This window comes from Crinia signifera, chromosome 7 (assembly GCF_055691185.1).
Source record: "Crinia signifera chromosome 7, ASM5569118v1, whole genome shotgun sequence".
Taxonomy (NCBI): Eukaryota; Metazoa; Chordata; class Amphibia; order Anura; family Myobatrachidae; genus Crinia; species Crinia signifera.
In genome coordinates this window covers 18,575,048-18,599,215 of record NC_139223.1, presented here as the reverse complement: position 1 = coordinate 18,599,215, position 24,168 = coordinate 18,575,048, and the positions used below count along the sequence as shown (strand labels likewise).

Sequence of the window (24,168 nt, the reverse complement as noted above, 5' to 3'; positions counted from 1 at the left end):
AGAATATGTAATCCAAAGCAAATAATGTCCTGGGCACAATGCCGATACTGAAAGTTAATTTCACCAAAAGAAAGATTTCAATAAAGGCTGGGGCGGCCGATGTACTGTTCGACAGCTAACTACTTTGCTTTATGTGCCCACCATCCTTTGTAGAATAAAGAGCACAAATACAGTATGTACCAGAAAGGGCACAAGTGTCCCTCTCTGTAGGGCACGCAGTAGGGTCTCCGGTGCCAGGGACGGCCGGTCTTCCCCAGGGGCTCTCTTCTAGCTGGGTCCCCCCTGTTCTTCCTCTCTGCGCCACTTGCCACTGCTCTTCCTGCAGCCCCTCTGTCAATCACCGCTGGCTGCGCGGTGTCCCGCCGAGTCACAGGCACTGGGGATCTTGGCACAGCCCTCCTCTGTCGTTCAGCGCCGGGATCGCTGTAGTGTCACGCAGCCGGCACCTTTCCTCCACCACACTGTCAATCACCACCGGAATCCTTCAGCGCACTGTCCTGTGCTTCTCCGGCTGGGCTTCTGTCTCAGCGCGCCTGTGATGAAGTAACGCTGTCCTGAGGTATTCCACTGATGGGGCTGCTGGTCTCTCTTTCACACAGGTCAGCTCTCTGCTCTGCCTGCGCTGTCCCTGCGCAACAACACTACTTACTCCTCACACTTCCCCGCTCTCCTCCCGCATCGGGAAAACCACACCTCTCTCCTTTGGCGCCCACATCCAGCCAATCTTTGCAGGTTTCTTGCCTTCCTACTCTCTGGACGGACACCACAGAAGGGTGCAGGGTTTTAGGTCCATCCTGTCTGTAGCCCACCATGGGTTGGTCGCTTAGCAACCCAGGTGCAGGTTAACCCCTGCAGTCCATAGGAGCACATAAACAGCCTAGGCTGCAGTTACAGTTTTAAGGGCAGCAGGAGTTGCCAGTCTGTATAGGCATCAGCAACACTGTCCAGCAATGAGTCTGTGGCACAAACAAGGAGTACCCCACATAAGTGTACGCTGATAATGGTGACGGCTGGTGTAAGTGCTCGGTGATAATGGTGGTGGTTATGTAGCCACGTGTGTGGTTGGGGTTGGTGCTATAGCCTACAGTAGAAGCATAAAGCCTAATACTGTACATTATACCGGGTGTGGTACGGGGTTCCGGCAGTCGGGATCCCAACAGTCATTAGCCCGATGTCGGGATCCTGACTGGCGAGCGCAAAAAAGCCCCTGTGGGCTCGCTGCGCTCACCACAGCGAGCCACCTATTCTATTCTCCCTCTATGGGGGTCGTGGACCCCACGAGGGAAAATAGCGGGTGGCCGTTGGGCACAAGGCTGTCGGCGTTTTGACAGTCGGGATCCCGACGTCGGGTAAATGACTGTTGGGAACGCGTCCGGCACCCGTTATACCAGATCCCACTGCTTCGCCAGCCATATTTGTAGGGTTTTCTGCACAGTATCTGGAGGAGATATATCAAATGTTGGAATGAGCAGAGATGTGGACTAATCAGCTTCACCTTGTTATTTCATAGGATGTGTGTGATAAGTGATAGCTAGAAGCTGGTTGCTTTCTATAGACCATACAACTCATTCTCTCTTTGCGAGCCCCCCCTTCCCAGTAGGTCATGGCCGTACAACTGGAGAATGGAACCGGTCAGCACCAAGGTGAGTATCTAGTGACATTGTGGGTTTGCAGCAAAATACTATCCTGTGTGTGTGTCTTCTTTTAAATACAGTATATCCTTCCCATTAAGACTACAGTACTAGCGGCCATTACTGTAGGCCCAACTCTTTATTGGGGGGTCCCAACTTCCCGAGGAGTCCCTGGCCTGGACTTAAAATACAGTGTTCAGCTTGCTGCAGGTCATCTACTACGGACCATGAAACTCACTAAATTAATTCTTCAAGCAGAACAAAGTCCAAGAACGGATAAACCTGCGGCCGGCCAGACGAGGGAGTTGGACCATTCTAATAAGTCTTTTCTATATTTACTAAGAACTAATTCATTGTGAATTCGCAACGAGGACCGATGTTGACGGCTTACGCATGCGTATAACCACTGTGGGTCTTCTCTGTGGAAGGCCTCGGAGACTTGCATAGTCTTCTAGGCAATCGCAGCGGGGGGGGGGGGGCATACAGAAGAAGGGCATGGGGCGTTTCCTGGGCATACTCACGAAAACAATGGGTGTGGCCAGAAAAATGCAGGGCATCCACTTCCGAGCGGGGGGACGGCTACCTGCCTTCCGGGGATGAGCAGCTGACGCCATCGGATGTCAGCTGCCTGCCCTGTTCACGTACAAGGACGCCACTAATCTATCATACCCTCCAACATGACCCATTCCATTAGGTACAAAATGCTCTGTTCCTGGACTTCCCTGCCAGTGGCAGTTACACAGGTTGGACTCCAGCATAGTCCAAATTTAAAGAGGGGGGTCACATCAACTGCCAGTGAGTCCAGGACAGTGATGTTTGGGGTGGCTCCCCTTTTTGAATATTGGACTGTGATGCAGCCCCAGCTCTGCAGCTGCTACTGGCAGGGAAGTCCAGACACAGAGCATTTTGTACCTAATGGAATGGGTCATGTTGGAGGGTATGATCTATGTCTGCAGAAACTAGATTTACAGAAATCATTTGATGGTCGGCCGAGTAGCGGGGGGGGGGGGGGGGCTAGGGGGGGGGGGGCGGACGTTCGTAGAGGCAGCATTACATGACTCACAAAGCAGCAAATTAAGGCTGCATTGTGAACCAACCAGAATCAGGGCCTATGTACAACCTCATACTGTATATAAAGTACTTACTTTGCTTGTTGAGTAGATTTCTGTAAACAGCGACAGCAATAGTGAGTGAAACGACTGCGCACAGAGACAGAACCACAACAGCGATTATCAGTCCGAGCTTTTCTGTTGGAATAAACAAGGTGAATATACACATTATACTGTGAGGGAAATATACTAAGATGAGAGTTCTATTTCACATGGGCTGTTGCTATGGGCAACCAATCAGAATCTACTTATTTATTTAGCACCTTCTAGAAGATAATAGATAGAATCTGCTTGGTGTATGTGACAGCAGCTTGGTGATCATACTGTAAATCCCCTTTATAGAATCAACTTTATTGGCCATGTATGCTTGTACACACTAGGAATTTCTTGTGGATTACAGTGCAGCATCTAGCAGGGATGAAATGGGGGGGGGGGACATTACATACATTTAGACATCACTTGCGGGGATCACATGCCCGCCAAGCTGCACAGCGCCTAGGCAGCCATCAGCGGCACCACTGGTCATTGCAGCAGCCAGGTAGGTAACAATATAAGCAGGGACAGTACAGTATCACATAGGGAACACCTACCTGCCGAGCTGCACAGCGCCTAGGCAGCCATCAGCGGCACCACTGGTCATTGCAGCAGCCAGGTAGGTAACAATATAAGCAGGGACAGTACAGTATCACATAGGGAACACCTACCTGCCGAGCTGCACAGCGCCTAGGCAGCCATCAGCGGCACCACTGGTCATTGCAGTAGCCAGGTAGGTAACAATATAAGCAGGGACAGTACAGTATCACATAGGGAACACCTACCTGCCGAGCTGCACAGTGCCTAGGTAGCCATCAGTGGCACCACTGGTCATTGCAGCAGCCAGGTAGGTAACAATATAAGCAGGGACAGTACAGTTATCACACCGGGAACACCTACCTGCCGAGCTGCACAGTGCCTAGGTAGCCATCAGTGGCACCACTGGTCATTGCAGCAGCCAGGTAGGTACCAATATAAGCAGGGACAGTACAGTTATCACACCGGGAACACCTACCTGCCGAGCTGCACAGTGCCTAGGCAGCCATCAGCGGCACCACTGGTCATTGCAGCAGCCAGGTAGGTACCAATATAAGCAGGGACAGTACAGTTATCACACTGGGAACACCTACCTGCTGAGCTGCACAGCGCCTAGGCAGCCATCAGCGGCGCCACTGGTCATTGCAGCAGCCAGGTAGGTAACAATATAAGCAGGGACAGTACAGTTATCACACTGGGAACACCTACCTGCTGAGCTGCACAGTGCCTAGGCAGCCATCAGCGGCACCACTGGTCATTGCAGCAGCCAGGTAGGTAACAGTATAAGCAGGGACAGTACAGTATCATACCGGGAACACCTACCTGCCGAGCTGCACAGTGCCTAGGCAGCCATCAGCGGCCCCACTGGTCATTGCAGCAGCCAGGTAGGTAACAATATAAGCAGGGACAGTACAGTTATCACACCGGGAACACCTACCTGCTGAGCTGCACAGCGCCTAGGCAGCCATCAGCGGCACCACTGGTCATTGCAGCAGCCAGGTAGGTAACAATATAAGCAGGGACAGTACAGTTATCACACCGGGAACACCTACCTGCCGAGCTGCACAGCGCCTAGGCAGCCATCAGCGGCACCACTGGTCATTGCAGCAGCAAGGTAGGTACCAATATAAGCAGGGACAGTACAGTTATCACACCGGGAACACCTACCTGCCGAGCTGCACAGTGCCTAGGCAGCCATCAGCGGCACCACTGGTCATTGCAGCAGCCAGGTAGGTAACAATATAAGCAGGGACAGTACAGTTATCACACTGGGAACACCTACCTGCTGAGCTGCACAGCGCCTAGGCAGCCATCAGCGGCACCACTGGTCATTGCAGCAGCCAGGTAGGTAACAATATAAGCAGGGACAGTACAGTTATCACACCGGGAACACCTACCTGCCGAGCTGCACAGCGCCTAGGCAGCCATCAGCGGCACCACTGGTCATTGCAGCAGCCAGGTAGGTAACAATATAAGCAGGGACAGTACAGTTATCACACCGGGAACACCTACCTGCCGAGCTGCACAGCGCCTAGGCAGCCATCAGCGGCACCACTGGTCATTGCAGCAGCCAGGTAGGTAACAATATAAGCAGGGACAGTACAGTTATCACACCGGGAACACATACCTGCCGAGCTGCACAGCACCTAGGCAGCCATCAGTGGCACCACTGGTCATTGCAGCAGCCGGGCGTTATTTGTATATTTCAGTGCTCTGGGTGCATTAACACGTGTATTATCACATTATCGTGGTAGCACTTTTACTGCAATGAAAAGTTTTAATGCCGTTAACGCGCACGTGTGGGGGGGCGGAGCTCCAAGTGCTGAAAGAGTAGCAGGCCTGCCCACCGAATGCCACATGCCATCTCGACTGCTGACACCCGTGTCTCCCTCCTGTAATCCCCTCTACGTCTGCACCCGACACAGACAGAATGCGCAATGCCAGCTCCCTCTCCTACATCATTCGCTGCACCGGGAAATGGGACAGGGGGCTGGTAAGGGAAACTGTGCCGCAGGGGTGCATTGTCTCCATCCACATGCAGATGGAGACTCTGCGCCCCTCCAAAAATGTCCACCGCTGTAAAGGAGACAGAACCTAGAGGCGTTCCTTCACCGCACGTAAACCCTCCTGGCAACGAGCACATAACGCCCCCTGGCAACGAGCACATAAACACTCCTGGCACTGAGCATGTAAACCCCCCATGGCAATGAGCATGTAAACCCCCAGGCAACAAAAAGTTAAACAACCTGGCAACAAGCAGATAAACCCCTCTGGCAACAAGCATGTAAACCCCCCTGGCAACAAGCACGTAAACCCCCTGGCAATAAGCACATAAACCTCCTGGCAATGAGCACATAAACCCCCTGGCAATGAGCACATAAACCCCCTGGCAACAAGAATGTAACCCCTGGCAACAAGCATGAAATCACTGGCAACAACCAGGAAACCCCTGGCAATGAGCAAGTAACCCTCGGGCAACGAGAATAGAACCCATGGCAACCAGCATGGAACCCCCTATGACACCGAGCATGCAATTCCCCTTGGCAATGAGCATGGAAACCCTGGCAATGAGATTTTAGGTAAGTGGCACTTATGTGCCTATCAATGCGATTAATCGCAAAAATGTAATGCGATTAATTGCGATTACAAATTTTAATAGTTTCCAAGCACTAGTATATTTACATTATAGTGCTGTTTAAAAATCTATACAGTAGTTATTTTCACTTAGTATTAGACACAGGGGTGTAAGCAGGGCCGGATAAAGCCTTCGGGGGGCCTGGGTCATTTGAGACAGGAGGCCCCCTCCCACTTGTCATTACTGGCCGCAAACTGAACGGGAGAATATTACACTGTCAAAACAGAGTAAAGGCAGTATAAACTTGCTCAATGGGTAACTGCAGGGAGTGGGATCTCTTATATATTTGGCTACATCTGTCACTCAAAGTGTGTCTGACCCTCTAACGCTGGGTGGAGCCTCTGACTCACATGACAGAGAACCAGCCCAGTGAGCCCACAGTCATTGGAGGGACACATTGCTCTGCTCCTGCACTTTCCTTTTAATGTATGATTGCCATCACCTGTGTTGAAGCACCTTTCCTATCAATTAACCTGTTCAACACAGATGGAGGTATTCATACATTAGGAAGAAAGTCCAGCTGCAGAGCATTGTGTCCCTCCTGGCATAGGTCATGTTGGGAGGTATGCACAGTGCCAGACACCCTCTGCCTCCCCATGTTACCCAGCAAAGACACAGCTACTCACCAGACACACCAGGTGAGCACCCCCGCCGCCCCCCCTCCCGCAATTCGCGGGGCCCCTCCCACGATTTGCGCGCTCCCCCGCCCCCGCGAACCCCCCCTACCGCAATTCGCGGCACCCCCCCACACGATTTGCGGCAACCCCAGCCCCCACGACCACCCCTCCGGCGATTCGGGGAACCCAACCCCCCGTGACCCCCCTCCTCCCGCGATTCGCGGCAGCTCGCCCCCGCGTCCCCCCTTCTGCGATTCGCTGCAACCCCCCACGCCCATCCCCCCCCTGCACCCCCGCGACCCTCCCGTGATTCGTGGCACCCCCCCCCCCGCAGCCCCCCCTCCCGCGATTCGCGGGGCCCCTCCCACGATTCGCGCGCTCCCCCGCGAACCCCCCCTACCGCAATTCGTGGCACCCCCCCCCACTATTTGCGGCAACCCCAGCCCCCCTGACCCCCCCTCCGGCGATTCGGGGCACCCCACCCCCCGCGTCCCCCCCTTCTGCGATTCGCTGCGACCCCCCGCGCCCATCCCCCCTGCACCCCCGTGACCCTCCCGTGATTCACGGCACCCCCCCTGACCCCCTCCCGTGATTCGTGGCAAACTCCCCGGCCCCGCGACCCCCCTCCCGCGATTCGCTGCAACCCCCGCACCCACCCCTCCCGCAATTCGCAGCACCCACCCCCGCGACCCCCCCCTCCCCCAATTTATGGCACACCCCCCCACCACCCCCCCTCCCGTGGAGACCCCTCCCGCAATTCGCAGCATCCACCCCCGCGACCCCCCCCTCCCCCAATTTATGGCACACCCACCCCCCCCAGCCGCCGCGATTCACAGCAACCCCAGGATCAAATGGCACATGCAAAAGACTGATATGGCTATGGTCGACAATAAAAAAGGTTGACATGAGTTTTTGAAGTTTTATTTTTCATTTTAAGAATGTTTTCATATTCATTCTCATGTGTCAACATGGTCACCAATGAAGTGCCACACTTATGTCAACATTTAATGTGTTGACCTTTCTGTGTTGATTTTTTATTGTGACGATTTGCGGCACCCCAGCGACCCCCTCCCGTGATTCGCGGTATCCCCCCCCCACGCGACCCCCCTCCCACGATTCGCGTCACCCACCGCCCACGACCCCCCCTCCTGCAATTCGCGGAACCCCCCACGACCCCCCCCCGTGCAATTCGCAGACACCCCCCACCTCCCCCCCCCCCATTCACGGCAACCCCATGATTAAATGGCACATGCAAAACACTGACGGATTCAGTATTGAATCCCGGCGGTCGGGATCCCGGCGTTCAGAATCCCGACGCCGGAATCCCGACAGCCGAAATGCCGACAAGGGGGGGACGTGGATCGCCTCCCCTTGCGGGCTCGCTGCGCTCGCCACGCAGCGGGCCCGGTGCCTCGCTACGCTCGGCACACTAATTTATTCTCCCTCCAGGGGTGTCGTGGACACCCACGGAGGGAGAATGTGTCGGCATTTCGGCGGTCGGGATTCCGGCGTCGGGATTCTGAACGCCGGGATCCCGACCGCCGGGATCGTAACTGCATCCCACACTGACATGGCTATGGTCGACAATGAAAAAGGTTGACATGAGCTTTTGAAGATTTATTTTTCACTTTTTGAATGTTTTCATATTCATTCTCATGTGTCGACATGGACACCAATGAAGTGCCACACTTATGTCAACATTTACATGTGTTGACCTTTCTGTGTTGATTTTTTCTTGTGGTGATTTGCGGCACCCTCCCGTGATTCGCAGCACACCCCCCACAATTCGCGGCACCCCCAGCGACTCCCGCGATTCTCGGCCCCACCCCGTGACACCCCCCCCTCGTGCGATTCACCGCACCCTGCGTCCCCCCCTTCCACGATTCGCACCAACCCCCCCGGGCCCCCCTCCCGCGGTTCGTGGTACCCCCCTACCGCGATTTCCCCCCCCCCGACCCCCCTCCTGTCATTGCGGCAACCCCCCGCCCCCGCGACCCACCGTGCCACGATTCACTGCAACCCCCCGCGCTAACACTAACCCTAACCATTACCATTACTGTAACCTAAACACTAACCCTAACCATTACTGTAACCTAAACACTAACCATTACCAATACTGTAACCTAAACACTAACCATTACCATTACTGTAACCTAAACACTAACCCTAACCATTACTGTAACCTAAACACTAACCATTACCATTACTGTAACCTAAACACTAACCATAACCATTACCATTACTGTAACCTAAACACTAACCCTAACCATTACCAATACTGTAACCTAAACACTAACACTAACCATTACCAATACCGTAACCTAAACACTAACCCTAACCATACCCTTAACACTAAACATAACTCAATCCTTATCATTAACCCCAACATCATGCATGCGGAGGCTGGCGGCAAGCATCGCAAGCTTTTTTTGATGCTTGTTGAATCTCGCCCACTGTCAGGTCAGATGTGACACAATGACTCCTGTCTGTTACACCTAAAGCAGGGTCACAACATGATGCATGTGTAGAGGACACTAATATTACTAGTACCTTCATACACCAGATGGAAGTCAGTCTGGAGAGGTTCCTGCAGGGACTGGTGCTGGACTCTGCAGGAGAAGATCCGCTCTCTGTCCTCCTCGGTGGATGTGATCGTTACTGAGCTGATCACATTGAACGTCCCATCCGGGTTATGCTCAGGTTTCTCCACAGTGACCTCACTCAGCTTCTCCCCATCCCTGAGCCATGTAATGTCTATGTCCACCGGGAAGAACCCAGTGATGGAGCTGCGGAGGACACTCGCCTTGTTTGTGACCATATTATTAGTGATTATGATCCGTGGAGGAGCTGTAACAGAATAGAGACACGTTAACTGGACATCAACTCCTTGCATTGGTGACTGGGTGCTTGCAGACTGACTGGGACTGAAGACAAAATGAGGAAACCCAAGGAGAGGGATCTGCAGAGATTCTCTGCTTGTGCACATGCAGTCAATAGATCACACATGCGCACTGTTGTACCCACATCCCAAAACCAGAAGTATAGTGACCGCTTACTTCTGACACAAAGTTGACAAGTCTCATTGTATACCGCTTTCACATATACACAAGGCGACCCCCTTATCCCGGGTTGAAAAACCTGGGTTTGAGTTGTAGTATGAAAGGGGTATATGAGACACATCAAGGTACCCCTTACAGCCAGAGCCAGATTAAGGTCTAAATGGGCCTGGAGCTGAAAATTATCAAGGGCCTATTATGCGCAATAATAGGGGTTGTGGCCAGCACCTAATAATGTGGGGGGCGTGACCAGTGTTCTGGTTGGGTGGTCTGCTCATAGGTGTGTCTCTATTTGTGTAAATACTTTCAACTAATTATATATGCCTGGAAAAGGCAGGGGGCTGGCATAAGAAAAATGCTGGGAGATATATTGGCGGGTGCACCCACAGGACACCGATGTCCTAAAATACTTGCGGGGTGAGGCGGCACTCCAGTCATAAAAAACTACTGAAAACCGAAACTTGGTAGACAATATGTCAGCACCTTTTATGTGGTAACCTAAGTTTACCACACCATATACAATTTATACAAATCATGCAACACAATAGGAACCCCTTATTTTTTGATTGAAAAGGCAAATCTTTATTGTACATAAAGAAAGCAAAAAACAGACGGTAACATTCAGACATATATACTGTGTCGCAGCACAGCCAAAACACAGCACACATGCAAAACTGTATAGTACATTTCATGAAATACAGTATAAGAAATCAAATACCATAAGACATGCTATGCACTATTCATTCTAACCTTAAACAATCATTGACTATGGATAAGACTATGGGTGGAGGGGAGGGGGATGAGGGAGGGGGAGTCACGTTGCCCGAAGCTTTATTGACCAGACAGACACATATAAGGGGAGGGCAATAAATAGACAGGACATCAATAAAACAACAGACATCGTGAAATGGGGGAGTGGGGCCACGTCACAGTTCTTATCACTCAGTTCAATGGGGAAAGGGCCAGAAGAAGGGGGGGGGTTAGTCCTCTTCTTCCTCAGGGCTATCCCGGATGGAGTAGTCTCTGAGCAGGCTGTGGATCAGCCTGCGGCAGTCCTGCACGGACATCCTCTCCCTCCTCAAAATGAGGCGATTCCTGGCAAACCACACAGCGTCCTTAAAACAGTTTATAAGGCGCCAGGCTTCCTGGGTCGCCCCAACAGTGTGTGTGCCGGGGAACAGTCCATAAAGCACCGAATGGTACGATAGGTGGCTCCTGGGCACACAGTCCTTAAACTCAGTCTCTAGGGCATCCAGCAGCAACTGTGCATAGGTGCAGTCCCAGAAGAGGTGCATAGATGTTTCCTCGCGAACGAGGCACCAGGGACAATGTCTGTACCTACACAAGTTTCGGGAGTGCATGAATGACCGGTGAGGCAAACCCCCCTGGATGGCCATCCATGACAAGTCTTTATGTCTATTAGTCAGTCTCTTGGATGCCACGTACTCCCAGACAAACTTAACAGTTGCCGCCGGGAGCCCTGGGATCGATTCCATAGTGTCTTTGGCTCTGATGAGCTTGTGGACAGTTTTTGGCTTCCACAAGTCGGGTTTCAATCCCTCCAGTTGGTGTTCCCTCACAAACTTGGACACGTCCAGGTAAAACCACGGAGTGGTCCAGTTGTAAGGGATGGAGCTGTCCCACTTGTCCCATTTAAGGGTCCTCCACAATGGTAGGAGGAAGAAGCGGGACATGGAGTTCCCCGCAGAGCCGGCACAATTGTCAATTAAAGTTCTGCGGATGCAAGTACATACAAAGAAGGCTCTCAGCATAGTTGGGATGTCTGGAATGCCTTTGCCACCTTTGAGGGGATCCTTGTACATAATGCTCCGCTTCACTCTGTCCATTTTGGAGCCCCAGATGAAGTGGAAAGTGGCCCGGGTAATGGCCTTGCAGACCGCAGTTGGCGGCGGCCAGGCCTGGGCTGTGTACTGCAGGACGGGAAGGATCTCGTTCCGCAGCACAAGGGCTTTCCCCTCGATGGAAAGGTCTCTGAGGCTCCACAGTCCAATTTTCTGTCTCACTGTTGCAAGTTTCTCATCCCAGCACTTCCGGGCGGCTCCATCATCACCGAACCAGACACCCAGAATTTTGATGAGGTCCGGTTTAATGGTAAATGGGAAAGGAGCCGAGGACGACAGGTGCCACTTTCCGAAGAGCATGGCCTCTGACTTCCCGCAGTTGACTTTTGCCCCCGAAGCACGGCCGAAGTCCTCACAGGTCTGGACGAGTGCTGCCACCGAGCGATGATCCGCGCAGAAGACAGTGACGTCGTCCATGTACAGCGAGCACTTGGCCACTGGGCGGTCTGGACCTGGTGCGGTGATCCCTCTGATCTCTGGATTCTGTCTGATGGATAGGGCCAGGAGCTCTATAACACAAACAAAAAGAAGAGGTGAAAGAGGGCAGCCTTGTCTGACCCCAGAGAGGACCAGAAAGGGGTCAGTCTTCCAGCCGTTCACCAACACCGTGCTGTGGATATCAAGGTACATAAGGTTAACATACGAACAAAACAATTCACCAAGACCAAATTTTCGCAGCACCTTACCCATCAGCTCATGAGAGACACGGTCAAAGGCCTTTTCCTGATCAAGACTGATCAGGGCCGTGCGCACATTACGATCTTTCACGTAATGGACCGTGTCCCTGAGGAGGGCAAGGCTGTCTGCGATCCTGCGGCCAGGTATACCACAGGTCTGATCCGGATGAACAATCTGTCCGATGACAGCCTTCAGCCTATTGGCCAGTACCTTGGCGAGGATCTTGTAGTCCACGTTCAGAAGAGAGATGGGCCTCCAATTTTTCAGCTCACATCTCTCCCCCTTCCGCTTATACAAGATCGTGATCATCCCTTCCCTCAGCGAAGGAGGCATTTTTCCCTCCACCACCATCTCCTCATACAGCTCGAGCAGGTCCGGGCCGATTAGATCCCACAGCGCTACATAGAGCTCAGCTGGGAGACCATCGTTACCTGGAGTCCTGCCTTGCCTAAAGGATTTGGTGACAGAGAATACCTCCTCCAGCGTCAGGGGAGCGTCCAGCGCCGATCTGCCTGCAGGATCAATAGGGTTAGTGATACCTGACAGGAACTTGTCGGCCATGTCGTTGTCGGTCGTCTTAGGGGAGTAGAGGTCGCTGTAGTAGTCGCGGACGACCTTCATCACGCCCTCCTTCCCCTGTCTGGGAATGCCATTCTCATCTCGCAGCTCGGTCAGGGGCGTGTGGCCAGAGTGGAGTTTCCTGAAAAAGAAAGAAGAACACGTCTCACCCTTCTCCAGATTCTCCACCTTGGAACGGAAGACGATACGTCTGGACTCCTCCTCAAAGTGCCTTTTCAGGCTCTTTTTGGTCTCATCCAGGTCGTCCTTCACGTCCCAGCCGCACCGCTGGAGGTCCACCAGGGACTGGAGCTCACGCTGCAGATTTCTGAGGTTCCTCTTACGGTCGCATGCCTGGATACGCCCCTTGACCTGAAAGAAACTGCGGATGTTAGATTTGGCATATTCCCACCAGTCAGACATACAGTCAAAATAACATTTGTCATTTTTCCATGTGATGTAGGCATCCTTAAGCTCAGCCAATACCTCCTCCCTTTCCAGCAGGGCACAGTTCAACTTCCAGGAGCCTGGGCCAGATGGAAAACCATGGCCCAGAATTCCTTGGAAGAGAATGGCCCTGTGGTCAGAGAAGAAGCAGGGAACCATAGAATGCCTAACCTGCTGCACTGCCCGGGAGGTGAACACAAAGTCAATGCGGGAACGCACAGAGCCATCGGGGCGGCTCCACGTGAAATTCACGGAGCCATCCCCCATGGAGCCCACAGCGTCCCGCAGTGACGCTTCGGCCACCATTTCCCGGAGCAGATTGGACGTGATGTCCAGCTTCGCAGAGTTGCAGGTGCTTCTTCCATCCCTTTCGATCGGGCAGTTGAAGTCTCCAGCCATCACTACAGCCCTGGTGGTGGCGAGCTGGGTCCGCAGGGTCTGGAATAGTTCCAAACGCTCATTCTTGATAGGTGAAGCGTACACGCAGATAAGCCTGATAGGCTCCCCTGCCCAGGAGCCGTCTACGACAAGTAACCTGCCGCAGACGAGCTCCTGAACAGAATCCAGCGTGAAGAGGCTCCCCTGATCAGAATAGCTACCCCTGCAGACTTACACTCACCTCCACCGGACCAGTAGGACGGGCCATGGGACCACTGCCGGGCCAGGTGCTTGTAGGACCTGGAGAAAGGGAGAGAGCATTCCTGCAACATGTATACATCACATTTCTGAAAGTCAAGGAAAGTAAAAACAGACTGTCTCCCTAGCCTTATCCTTAATGCTCCTCACATTAATGGTAAGAATATTAAAAGCTACCATCTGTTAAGAGAAAGGGCAGGTTAGGTTACGATACGTTTACGTTACCACTCCCATCGGGGGGCGCAGCGTCCGGCTCTGCAGCTGGATCTTCTTCATGGGTTGGTTCCGTAATGCCAAGCAGCTGGTCGATGTCGCTGTCGCAGACGAGTTCAGTTGTCCCCAACTCGTCGTAACATTCCACCAAGGCCGCCATCTCCTCCTCGAGGGTGGGGGCGGGCTGGGGTGGTTCCACCAACTCAACTGCTGCCTTTTTGGAAGATTCCGGGTCGGCAGCGGGCTCTCTAACACCTTCCTCTTCCGTCTCAGCGTGGTCGGACCTGCAGAGGCAAGGGTGGAAACTCCTCCTCGGAGAGGAGAGGGGCGGAGGGGGTGGAGGGAAGAGGGGTGGGTTGGGCAAGAGGTCGGTAAAGTGAGGGAGGGGGGTGAGCAGCAGTGGAGGGGGGTGCTGTCACAGAGGGAGGTAGGGGAGGAGGGGTGGGGATGACAGGGGCAGAGGGGGGTTTCTTACCACCTTGTCTCTGCTGCTTCGGCTTTGGCTGCTTCTGTACCGGCTGGGGAGGCACCATGGGGGTAACTCCCTTCACTGTTGCGGCGTAGGACCTCGCTCTGTCAGGGCATGCCTTGTAGAGGTGGTCTCCTTTGCCGCACAGGTTGCAGACGAGCTTCGTGGGGCAGTCCTTTGTCTCGTGGCCGGCCACGTGACAGAACTTGCATGCCGAGACCTTGCACTCTCTTCCCACGTGGTCTTTCCCACTGCACTTTCGACAGGTGCGTGGTTGATCCGCGTAGTAGATGAGTCCAGCGGTTCCCCCCAGGGAGAAGCACTGTTTGAGGTGCTTGACTCCGTCTGGGCACGAAGTGTCCTTGTGGAGCCTGACCACCACCGACCACTTTACGTCCCAGAGCCCGTTGCTCAGCAGGACCCTTGTGGGGTCCCTGATGACCGTGCAGGATCTGTTCAGGAATGTGACGATGTCTTTGGCAGGCACATGTGGACTTCGCATTGAAACCGTCAACCGCCTCTCCTCCCTTTGAATAGGGCAGTTGCCCACAAAGCGAGAGAGAGGGGAATCAGGCTTCGCCGCTTTCACCGCCTCCCAATACCTCTTGCAGATGGCAATGGTGGCGAAGGTGACATAAAAGATCCCCTTGATGAAGGTCTGGGTGCTGAGGACTTCGGGGGCCGAGAATCCTTGGTCCAGGACCATCATCTTGCCGAATTGCACCAGCGAAAGGTCCGGCACCTGTCCGTCCACCTCCTTCAGCTTCATCACCACGGTTTGCCTCATCCAGGGTTCCAGGGCTGGGGTAGCCTTGGAGCCATCCCTGGCGGGCACCGCTGGTGGTGTCCCTGAAGGGGGGCAGGAGCTGGGGCCGGCCACATTTGCTGGGGTTTCGGCCGGGGACTTGCCCTTCTTCCGGCGAGGGGGGCTGGAGCGGAGGCTGTGACCATCCTTCCGGTTTCTCGGGGCAAAAGGGTCTTTTCCGGGACCCCGGCAGGAGGGGAAGGAGGAGATCTCTTCAGAGGGCAGAGCAACACAAGTCTAACCCTCCAAGGTGGCTAGAGAGCGATGCACGGCTTCAGAGGGCAGAGCAAAGCAAGTCTAACCCTCCACGGAGGCTGGGGAGCGTTGCAGAGCTTCGGAGGGCAGAGCAGAAAATCTGACCCTCGGCGGCGGCTCCGGAGCGGTGGAGGCTTCAGAGGGCAGAGCAGAAAAGTCTGACCCTCCTAGGCAGCTCGGGAGTGCTGCAAGGCTTCGAGAGGGCAGAGCAAACAAGTCTGCCTCTCCCAGGTGGCTAGGGTGCGTTGATCTCCCTCCTCAGGCGAAAATCCTCTTCTCCTCGCAGTCGGGGGCGGAGCTTCTTCCTCGGCGTCGAGAGGCGGAGGGGTCGGCAGTCGCTTCGGAGGGCAGAGCAGAGCAAGTCTGAACCTCAGTCTTCTCCGGCTTCTCCCTCTTCAGCGATGTCTTCTCCTCCTCGCAGTCTCGACGTCTTCGCTCTTTCGCTCTCTCGGCCAGCAGCGGTAGCCCTGAGAAGGACCGTTGTCGGTCCAAGAAACAAGGAGCAGAGCTGCCTCTCAGAGTAAACTGATAAGAACAGATACTACACTTGATCTTAGCCAAAAGGCCGAGAAGCGATCGAATAGGAACCCCTTATACTGTACTTGCCTCTTACACATTATGCCACATGGAATGAGACAAAATTCACACCGATTTAGCAAAAATTCACGTTATGCCACACAGATTAAGGCAACTTTCACATTTTACCACATGGATTGAGCCAAAATATACACTATACCAGGCATGTCCAAACAGTGGCCCTCCAGCTGTTGTGAAACTACACATCCCAGCATGCCTTGACATAGGTTTAACATTCCCTAATTGCAAAACTGTGGCAATGCATGATGGGACTTGTAGTTTCACAGCTGGAGGGCCATAGTTTGGACATGCCTGCACTATACCAAACAGATCGAGCAATAATGCATTTTCTGGTGTGAGGGGGAGAGAAAACCACCCCGTCCCCTTTAAACAACCAGCTATATCTTCGGAACCAACTGACCCATTTACATGTAGCCTTCGAATGATTTTGGTCCCGTGAAACTGGGCCGTTTGGTTCCAGAGAAATCTGTCCTCAAACAACATGAACAGCCATAAAATTACATTTCAGAAATGAAAAAAAAAAAAGTTTTACCTGCAATATCTCTAGAACCAATGAACCCGTATGGACCAGGTATCAGATTGAAGGCCCAGCAATTTGGGTTTGACTGAGATCAACCTCGAGTTTCTGTGATACCGGAGGGGGAACTGGCAGCCATTGGAACCGGGTGGAGGTCGAAATTAGCGGGTCCAATGTTATCCTATGGGGAAAACGTTCCAGGTTTGCCTGGCAGTATCTCCGGTTCCCAGGGGGCTAGAGACACAGGGCTGGGCTCGTTGGAAAGCCCTGACCCTCAGCTACAAAATGGGCCTATTTGGAGAGTGGGCCTGGAGCTATAGCTCCATCAGGCCCATTGTTAATCCGGCCCTGCTTACAGCAGAAGCCAAATTACCCAGGTGTCTTTTTTTTTAAATATAATTTGCACCAAACATAGTAGTTAATTGTGGATTAATTATTTCATTTTAGTTATTACCCCTCATATGTTCCCCTACACCCCACCCACCCTTTGTGATCATGCCATTTACTGCCCCATTCAATACCAATACCAACAGTATCCCTATTACATATGTACTGATTAGTTGGGGTCTCCTGTTGGTTGGGGTCTCTCCTCTATCTGGGTGAGGGACAGTGTCATTCCTCTCTTCCTGGCCCAACATCAGATAACAGAATTGGGAACACCCCGAGAGTTCCATGTGTACAGGGACATTAGTAGTGTTCTTACCTCCGTACACCAGCCGGAAGTCCTCCTGGAGAGGTCCATGCAGGGACTGGTGTTGGACTCTGCAGGAGAAGACCCTCTTCCTGTCCTCCTCAGTGGGTGTTATTGTTACCGAGCTGTTCACACTGTACGTCCCATCTGGGTTTCTCAGAGGTTTGTCCACCGAGAAGCTATTCAGAACCTTGCTCTCCCTGAGCCATGTAACCCCAATGTTCTCCGGGAGGAACCCAGTGATGGAGCTATGCAGGACACTCTCTTTGTCTGCTACAACAACCTTTCTGGTGACCTTGATCTTTGGAGAAGCTGTAACAGAGCAGAATGGAAATGTCACCTGGACTGGCACTTGGTCACAATTGTCTGACGGACAAAGGTTAAAGCTAGGGGTGGGCGTGTGGTGCTGCTGTCCAGTGCGCAGCTCCTATTGACCACACATTGCTGCGCGGACTGTGGCAGTACACACACACACGCACACACACACATCTATTTTCCAGCATACATTTCCCAACGAATTTGAGGTGGATACTGACGTCTACATTCGCAGGGGAATGCCCAGCATTTATATGGGTATGCTCATAAAAGCGCTGGGCATTTCCCTGCTTCTGCCACCTGCCCGCCTATCCTGCAGCGAACTCCTCGGTGAATGTGATACACACTGAAGGTGTTCGCTCTGGAGGCTGCACATGCGCAAACCCCAAACATCACCTAGGGGAGTGAATACGGCCTGCTACGATTGAGTCTGAATCACCCCCCTTTATCAGGAAGGAACATGAGATCCAAATCCTCAAGCAATGGGATAAAGTCGCCATGTGCCAAACAACATGAGTTTAGCAACAACAGAGGGCATCTGGCAAGAGATTGGAGATGCAACATTTTTTTTTCTGCCTTTTTTCCAGGCTTCGGGGGAATAACAGGTAATAACGCGTACTATTGGACAGGACTATCCCGGCTCTGCAGCTGCTGGGACAAGCACCTCATGCTGAGCGCCCCATAAGCACCTCTCCAGTGCTTTTCAGGTGCACATGGGCCCCTGTGTCCCAGGGGTGCCCATACTGGATGGTCCCTAGCTGTGGCCAAGCAGCAATTTACGGCCATTGCTGGCTTTCCATACTTCTACACATAAGTCCTATATAATAAAATGCTAATGCTGCTCCTCACCTCTATGGGGGAAATTAAAGCGCCGAAGTTACTGTTATATTGTCAGCATTGTCATTCTGAACATTAATACTTTGAACCACCTCTGAAGAAAATACATGCATTTTAATGGCTGGCAAACAGGATTAGTTCACAGGAATCTGCCATATTGGTGAAGTTCTCCCGGCCCCTAGGCCGGAGAACCTCTCCTCACTCCATCCGCCTCCCTGTGAGTTGGGAAGGCAGAGGAATAGGGGTACGCTCCCCACGAAATCGCAACGGTCAAAATCCCGACAGGTTTAAAATCCCGAATGGGTCATAAAACCGACAAGGACAAAATCCCGACAAGGTCAAAATACTGACATTTAAAATCCCCACAGGGTCAAAATACTGACATTTAAAATCCCCACATGGTCAAAATACCGACATTTAAAATCCCCACAGGGTCAAAATACCGACATTTAAAAACCCGACAAGGACAAAATCCCGACATTTAAAATCCCCAAAGGGTCAAAATACTGACATATAGAATGTACAGGTGAAACAGTCAACATGACTTTCCGTGGAGAGGTCGCGAGGTCAACATGTTTTTTTTTCACTGTTTTTTACCCGAATGTCGACACAGTCGACATGGACACAGTTGGAAGTGATCCACAGCCCCTCGCATCGCTCGCTTCGCTCGCTATGCTTTGGCTCGCTCGGCACACTATTTTATTCTCCCACCACGCCCTAGTGGATGGTAGGGCATGAAATACCGCCTGTCGGTACATGTCGGGTCAAAAAACAGTGAAAAAATCCCATGTCGACCTCGCGACCTGTCGACGGAAAGTCATGATGACTGTATCACCTGCACATTCTATATGTCGGGATTTTGACCTTGTCGGGATTTTAAATGTTGGGATTTTGACCTTGTCTGGATTTTGTCCTTGTCGGTATTATGACCCATTCGGGATTTTGAGCCTGTCGGGATTTTTGACCGTCGGGATTTTGACTGCATCCCCTCCCCGCTGAGGTATAATGCTTAGCTCTAGCCTCTCCCATGTACTGCTTTATAGGGATGACCATCGTTGATGACCATGGCAACAGTGCAACTGGCCATCTATAGTGTCATACTATTCAATGGATGACCATCAATGTTTTTACCTATCGATGGTCATCCATTGCCTTTGAATGACTAGCCTGTTGGCCAATCAAAACACAGGGGCCGGTTCTTCATTAGTGTTGGGGGTGGAGCTATGCTCCGTGTCCCAGGCCCCTTGGGAAAAAAGAAAAACTAAACTATTCGTTTATGCTTGACAACCATGGAGGGAAACCATCTGCTTCTTCCCCATTAATGGCAAAACGATTGTACATCGGCCATAATCCATCGATAATTTGGAATCATCGATGGACGATGGCCATCCCTATCGCTTTATAGTACACATTGCGATGCAGTACCTCCCAGAGCCACACAAAACCCAGTTACTGTACCTTGAATGTTCACTTGGACATCTTTATCCTTCCTCGCTGGGCTGTAGGTCACGGAACATGTGTAGACTCCACCATCGAATCCAGATATGTGAGCTATAGACAGGTCAGCGATTCCCTGTAAGGCGGTCTCTGTGTCCAGGGAGTATCTGGGGTCAGTCTGTGTAACAACATCATTATAGGTCAGGATGGACTCCTTGTCTTTGTACCATTGTACTGCAAAGAACCTGAGATCCGCAGGAAGCTTCTCCAGTGTGTACTTGCAGGGAATCTTTGTGTTTTGTCCCACCCAGGCTTGATGTGTGAGCGGAACAAACAGCTCCAGAGCGCCCCCTGTACATAGAGAAACATGGATCATGGTTATATACAATGCATCATGGGTCCTTATACCCCTCTCCGACCAAAATGCAGGTTCTGATCGGGGATAATGAGCATGGTTCAACCCATGTTGATACCCCTTTCCCACTGAGGCCACGGACCCATAAAAGGACATGTGAATGGGTCTCGGACCCGGCCAACATTCACACTGGCCCACAACCCGGGTTTAGCTGGCCTTTTCCCATATACAGTATGGATCATAGTGTCAACAGTCCCTTTGTCAACACCAACATTTTGACATGCCCTAGGTCGACCTTGACAAAAGGTCACCTCAAAACGATCAAAATGAGTTTCTCATATTTTTTTGAGGTGTCAGTGTTGATACCTAAGCACGTGGACCCCCAATTAGTTGTAGTGTGTGCCCTATGTTCTACTTTGGGCATTATGGGGGAAATTTACGAATACAAAATTTCGTATTCGAATTCTTAATACGAATGACTACGACTGTATACGGCTGTTTCAGCTGTATGCAAAGTTGTGTTCCGGAGGGGAATTTACAAAGCAGTCAGATATGACTGCTTTGTAACACTCCGATGGCGTAATGATTCGTATTAGCGGCCGTATACACGGCCGCTAATACAAATTTGTGCAGGCAGCCTGCACGGATCAGTCAGATCCGTGCAGGCTGCAGTGTGTAAAATTCATTTTGTACCCTGTATTTTGGGAACCAGTCCCGGACCTGGAGCCTGGGGCTTTTTGTAAAAAATCGGGAAACCCTTATTTGCCGGGTTTCCTGATTTTTTTATTACCAGGCCCGGCTCTTTCAGCCTGGTGCTGGTTACGGCTGTGGGGGGTACCCAACGCCGTTTTTTAAGTTTATTTATTTATTGTTCTATTTTTTTTTTACACATTGCAGCCTGCATGGATCTGACTGATCCGTGCAGGCTGCCTGTACGAATTCGTATTAGCGGCTGTATATACGGCCGCTAATACGAATCATTACGCCATCGTAGGGTTGCAAAGCAGTCGTATTTCACTGCTTTGTAAATTCCCCTCCAGAACACGACTTTGCATACGGCTGAAACAGGGGGTCTTCTGGGGGGAGGGAATTGCTGGAAAGGGGTCAGGGGGGCTGCTAATTGCGGGAGGGGGGGGGGGCATCTGCGATTAGTGGGAGGGGGCAGGGTCTGCAAATTGCGGAAGGGGGCGCGGGGGGCCTTGAATCACTGGAAGGGGGGTCCGCAAATCGTGGGAGGGGGGGCGTGGGGGATCATGAATTGCAGGAGGGGGGGGGGGTCGTGGGGGGTCGCTAATCACGGGGGGGGGGTTGCGTGGGGTGCCGTGAATCGTGGGAGGGGGGGTCCGCGAATCGCGGGAGGGGGTCTGCAAATCGCGGGAGGGGGCGCGGGAGGGGTGTGTGTGTCACGGGGGGTGTGTCACGGGGGGTCGCGAATTGCGGGAGGTGCCGTGGGAGTCCGTGAATTGCGGGAGGGGATCCGCAAATCGCAGGAGGGGGGCGCGGGGGTTTAAGTCCGCAAATCACTGGAGGGGGGGGCGCCGTGAATCGATGGAGGGGGGTCACGGGGAGTGCCGCAAATCGCGGGAGGGGGGGTTTGCGTGGGGTGCCGTGAATCGCGGGAGGGGGGGCGTGAATCGTGGGAGGAGGGTATGCGAATCGCGGGAGGGGGCGCGGGAGGGGTGTGTGAATCGCGGGGGGGGGGTGTCATGGGGGGTAGCGAATCGCGGGGGGGCGCGGGAGGTGCCGTGGGGGGCCGTGAATCGCGGGAGGGGGCGGGGTCCGCAAATTCCGGGGGGGGGAGCGCAAATAGCAGGAGGGGGGGTGCCGTGAATCGCGGGAGGGGGCGGGGGTTTGCAAATCGCGGGAGGGGATCCGCAAATCGCAGGAGGGGGGCGCGGGGGTTTAAGTCCGCAAATCACTGGAGGGGGGGCGCCGTGAATCGATGGAGGGGGGTCACGGGGAGTGCCGCAAATCACGGGAGGGGGGGGGGTTGTGGGGGGCCGTGAATCACGGGGGGGTTTGCGTGGGGTGCCGTGAATCGCGGGAGGGGGGGCGTGAATCATGGGAGGAGGGTATGCGAATCGCGGGAGGGGGCGCGGGAGGGGTGTGTGAATCGCGGGGGGTGTGTGTCATGGGGGGTAGCGAATCGCGGGGGGGCGCGGGAGGTGCCGTGGGGGTCCGTGAATCGCGGGAGGGGGCGGGGTACGCAAATTCCGGGGGGGGGGGAGCGCAAATAGCAGGGGGGGGGTGCCGTGAATCGCGGGAGGGGGCGGGGGTTTGCAAATCGCGGGGAGGGGGCCGCGGCGAATCGCGGGAGGGGGGGTCACGGTGGGCCACAAATCGCGGGAGGGGGGGGTCGCGGGGGGCCTGCAAAACGCGAGAGGGGGGCCGCGGGGGTCCTGCGAATCGCGGGAGGGGGGTCGCGGGGGTCCCGCAAATCGCGGGAGGGGGGTCGTGGGGGTACCCCGAATCGCAAGACGGGGGTGGTCGCGGGGGTCCTGCGAATCGCGGGTGGGGGGGTCACAGGGGTCCCTCGAATCGGGGGAGGTCGCGGGGGTGCAGCAAATCGCGCAGGAGGGGTTGCGGGGGACCCGCGAATTGCGGGAGGGGGGTCGCGGGTGTCCGGGGGGTGTACTGTAGCCCTGGCTGGGCGTGGGGTGGTGATGTCAAGGGGGTGGGGTGTGTAGAACGTTATACACATTGATGGTCATACTGTACATCACATTGTATACATAGAATGCTACCTTTGCACTATCGCTATAGATGGCAACCATCGATGGCGATAGCATTGAAATCGCGGGAGGGGGGGCGCAGCGAATCACGGGAGGGGGGCTCGGTGATTCGCGGGAGGGGGGGTTGCGGGGGGCCGCAAATCGCGGGAGGGTGTCCGCGGGGGGTGCCGTGAATAGCGGCAGGGGGGGTCCGCGAATCGTGGGAGGGGGTTTGGGTCCGCAAATCACGGGAGGGAGGTGCCGTGAATTGCGGGAGGGGGGGTCGTGGGGGGCCTGCAAAACACGAGAGGGGGGGCCGCGCGGGTCCCGTGAATCGCGGGAGGGTGGGGTCGCGGGGTCCCACGAATCGCGGTAGGGGGGTCGCGGGGGTACCCCAAATCGCGGGACGGGGGGGTCTCGTGGTCCCGCGAATCGCGGGAGGGGGTCACGGGGGTCCCTCGAATCGGGGGAGCTCTCGGGGGGTGCAGCGAATCGCGCTGGGGGGGTTGCGGGGGACCCGCTAATTGCGGGAGGGGGGTCGCGGGTGTCCGGGGGGTGGGGGGTGTACTGTAGCCCTGGCTGGGCGGGGAGAGGTGATGTCAAGGGGGTGGGGTGTGTACAACATTATACACATAGAACACTTTTCCCTGGGGGGGGGGGGGGCGGGTTTGTGTATCCTGCTGGGCGGGAGCGTTATTTACACAGGGGATGAGTGACAGATCTGGCTAAATATATAAGAGATACGAATACAATTTTTTGTATTGGTGTTCTTAGTAAATTTCCCCCTATGTATATAAGGGGTACTACTACTGTGTGCACAATGTGTATGAGCAGCACTAGTACTGTGGGCATAATGTGTATAAGCAGCACTAGTACTGTGGGCATTAAGTGTGTAAGAGTCACTACTACTGTGTGCATAATGTATATAAACAGCACTAGTACTGTGGGCATTATGTGTATAAGCAGCACTACTATTGTTGACATTATGTTTATTAGCAGCACTACTCCTGTGGGCATAATGTGTATGAGCAGCACTACTACGGTGGGAATTATGTGTGTAAGCAGTACCACTACTGTGGGCATTATGGGCCTTATTCTAGTTCACTCTTTCTGACAAAATCCTTCTTAGATGGACAAAACCATATGCACTGTAGGTGGGGCAGATGT

General features: G+C 53.6%; 1 protein-coding gene and 1 pseudogene across 1 annotated transcript in view; both read right to left on the bottom strand.

Annotated features, from left to right (window-relative positions):
- Positions 1 to 24,168, bottom strand: part of LOC146021084 (tyrosine-protein phosphatase non-receptor type substrate 1-like) — an 84,355-nt gene that overhangs the window by 40,506 nt on the left and 19,681 nt on the right. Inside the window, exons 2-5 of the mRNA XM_083154885.1 lie at positions 19,957 to 20,286; positions 17,359 to 17,658; positions 9,113 to 9,409; positions 2,777 to 2,878 (exon numbers count right to left, since the gene is read on the bottom strand). Coding sequence (XP_083011011.1) covers positions 2,777 to 2,878; positions 9,113 to 9,409; positions 17,359 to 17,658; positions 19,957 to 20,286 — 1,029 coding nt within the window. The remainder of the gene's footprint in view (positions 1 to 2,776; positions 2,879 to 9,112; positions 9,410 to 17,358; positions 17,659 to 19,956; positions 20,287 to 24,168) is intronic.
- On the bottom strand, positions 16,012 to 16,118 carry LOC146025443 (U2 spliceosomal RNA; annotated as a pseudogene).